General features: G+C 29.6%; 1 protein-coding gene across 2 annotated transcripts; it reads left to right on the top strand.

Annotated features, from left to right (window-relative positions):
* Positions 1–604: 604 nt before the first annotated feature.
* Positions 605–2,911, top strand: LOC108571132 (integrator complex subunit 11). Of its 2 annotated transcripts, XM_017933110.1 has the most exons (5): positions 605–694; positions 933–1,185; positions 1,250–1,672; positions 1,739–2,563; positions 2,621–2,911. In XM_017933110.1, exons 2-5 carry the CDS (start codon positions 937–939, stop codon positions 2,909–2,911), a joined length of 1,788 nt encoding a protein of 595 aa, XP_017788599.1. In that variant the 5' UTR covers positions 605–694; positions 933–936. The 2 variants fall into 2 exon arrangements, with proteins under 2 accessions (XP_017788599.1, XP_017788600.1); XM_017933111.1 differs by lacking the exon at positions 605–694 and having other exon boundaries at positions 931–1,185.
* The last annotated feature ends 198 nt before the right edge of the window (positions 2,912–3,109 follow it).

Here is a 3,109-nt window from a genome sequence, read left to right on the forward strand (position 1 = left end):
AAATTGTAAGCAAAAACGAAACAATAACAATGATATATCTTACAGATTATCAACGCAAAACACAAACAAGAATACACATATACACATCACACATGAGTAATATGGTAGTACGTGCACAGAGACGCATTACAAGATCACTTGGAAAATTGGAGACATGTAAATATATAGAAATAATGCCGTAATTACGAAATGATATAAATAAAGTACTGAAAATGTGAACAAGTCTGCTTCCATACCCTTCTATTTAAATAGATAGTTACAATTCAGAGAATCATTGGAACTGAAAAATTTCATATGCTTTTAAAAATTTCATAATTAAAATTTCTAATACTTTTGTTTTTCAAATAATATTATGCATCATTGACAGGATAATCTTAAATTTATAGTATTCTTATAAATAATAAACATTTTCATAATAAATTTGAATTCCCTCAATTATATCATTTTATATGAATTTAATTGGTCAAACAAAAACTCACAGGTTAATTTAAATATTATAAATTTAATTTTTTATACTACGTTGGTTAAAAATGATATATCAACAAAATATACTTTACCTTCGTACGCAATTTTAAATGCACCTTTAGTACGAGAAAGATGGACGTTATGTTTATCAATGCAACGAAGAGTAACGTCGAATTTAATCTGTTCTTGATTACAAGAAAATAAGAACGAATTGCAGAATTGTTAATAAGTATTTATATATTGACTGTTTTCAATGACATATAAATTCAACACTTATAGCATTCACTAAATTAAAGCACTTCTTATATAGGTTAACTACTGCAATAACAATAACAAAAATTTTACTGTCGATTGAAATTTCAATAATTCATTTTTGCAAAATTAATTTTAATTATTGTAATTGATATGTTGCAATAACATGTTATGATTAAAGAAAATGATTATATTTTAATTTTTATATTGTTTAGAAAAATGCCAGATATTAAAGTCACTCCTTTAGGAGCTGGTCAAGATGTTGGAAGAAGTTGCATTCTTGTATCAATGGGTGGAAAAAATATTATGTTGGATTGTGGTATGCACATGGGCTTTAATGATGAAAGACGATTCCCAGATTTTTCATACATAGTTCCAGAAGGACCTGCAACTAGTTATATAGATTGTGTGATTATTTCCCATTTTCACTTAGATCATTGTGGTGCTCTACCATATTTTACAGAAATGGTAATATAAAATATATAAATTGCATATTGGAACATCTTTTCTGAACAAATGATTTCGTTTATAGGTGGGTTATACTGGCCCAATTTATATGACACATCCAACAAAAGCCATTGCACCAATCTTACTTGAAGATATGAGAAAAGTTGCAGTAGAACGTAAAGGAGAAAGCAACTTTTTCACATCGCAAATGATAAAGGATTGTATGAAGAAAGTAATTGCTGTTACATTGCATCAATCTGTAATGGTTGACTCAGAACTAGAAATAAAAGCATATTATGCAGGACATGTACTTGGTGCTGCAATGTTTTGGGTTCGTGTTGGTTCACAATCAATTGTATACACTGGAGATTACAACATGACTCCTGATAGGCATTTAGGTGCTGCCTGGATAGATAAATGCAGACCAGATTTATTAATATCAGAATCAACATATGCAACAACTATCAGAGATTCTAAGAGATGCAGAGAAAGAGACTTCTTGAAAAAAGTATGCCAAAATAATGAATAATATACATGTGCTGATTTTACATAAAATTTATAAATTACTTTCCAGGTTCATGAATGTATAGATAGAGGTGGCAAAGTATTAATCCCTGTATTTGCACTTGGACGTGCACAAGAACTTTGTATATTATTAGAAACATATTGGGAGCGAATGAATTTAAAAGTTCCTGTATATTTTGCTTTAGGATTGACTGAAAAAGCTAATAATTATTATAAAATGTTTATTACTTGGACTAATCAAAAAATCAAGAAAACTTTTGTACAAAGAAATATGTTTGATTTTAAACATATAAAACCATTTGATAAAGCATACATTGATAATCCTGGAGCTATGGTAGTATTTGCTACTCCAGGCATGTTACATGCAGGATTATCTCTTCAAATTTTTAAGAAATGGGCTCCAAATGAAGCAAATATGGTTATTATGCCTGGATTTTGTGTCCAAGGCACAGTTGGACATAAAGTTTTGAACGGTTCTAGAAGAATTGAATTTGAAAATCGACAGATTGTTGAAGTTAAAATGGCAGTAGAATACATGTCCTTCTCTGCACATGCTGATGCAAAAGGTATTATGCAATTAATACAATATTGTGAACCAAAAAATGTTATGCTTGTACATGGAGAATTTGCTAAAATGGAATTCTTGAAAGAAAAAATAAAACAAGAATTTGGAACTAATTGTTACAATCCTGCAAATGGAGAAACTTGTGTTATCACGACTATTGCCAAAGTACCAGTAGATGCTTCTTTAGCATTGTTAAAAGCTGAAGCAAAAAGATATTCGGCTTTGCCACCAGATCCTAAAAGACGAAGATTACTTCACAGTGTTCTAATGTTACGAGAAGACGGAGCATGTCTTGTAGATGCAGATGAGGTAATTATTCCATTGCGCTCAATTAATATAAGCAAATAATTGAAAACTTTTTTGAAGGTAACAAAAGCTGCAGGTATAACGAAACATGTAGTACGATTTACATCCACTGTTCAAGTAAGAGATCCTGGACCAGCACATTCAACGACTTTAAAATTATTACAACCATTGAAAGAAAGACTATCAGGTTGGACAGTTCAGCTAACAGATGGATCGATATCTGTTGAATCTGTTTTAGTAAAAGTAGAAGGTGATGAAGATGATCAAAAAAGTGTCTATGTTTCATGGACCAATCAAGATGAAGATTTGGGTAGTTATATTTTAGGATTTTTACAAACTATGTTGAACTAAATATTGATATAATTATTAAGAGTGTTAAAAAGAAGAACAATTAAATAATTATTAACTAATAGATTTAAACAACTTTTTTGAACCTGTGATACTGCTGCAGTGAATACATATTATTTTTTTATTAAACCAAAAGTTTTATCTATTTTATATTGCTACCTGTATCATGTTAAATCATCAATTAATGAAAAAAAAATGAGA

Source organism: Habropoda laboriosa, unplaced genomic scaffold, assembly GCF_001263275.1.
Source record: "Habropoda laboriosa isolate 0110345459 unplaced genomic scaffold, ASM126327v1 scaffold106, whole genome shotgun sequence".
Taxonomy (NCBI): domain Eukaryota; kingdom Metazoa; phylum Arthropoda; class Insecta; order Hymenoptera; family Apidae; genus Habropoda; species Habropoda laboriosa.

What these genes read in the sequence shown, in the direction of transcription:
- LOC108571132 (XM_017933110.1), top strand. Translation starts at nt 937, where the DNA reads ATGCCAGATATTAAAGTCACTCCTTTAGGAGCTGGTCAAGATGTTGGA. An exon ending in TACCATATTTTACAGAAATG is followed by an intron (nt 1,186 to 1,249) that starts GTAATATAAAAT and finishes TTTCGTTTATAG; the next exon opens with GTGGGTTATACTGGCCCAAT. An exon ending in AAAGAGACTTCTTGAAAAAA is followed by an intron (nt 1,673 to 1,738) that starts GTATGCCAAAAT and finishes ATTACTTTCCAG; the next exon opens with GTTCATGAATGTATAGATAG.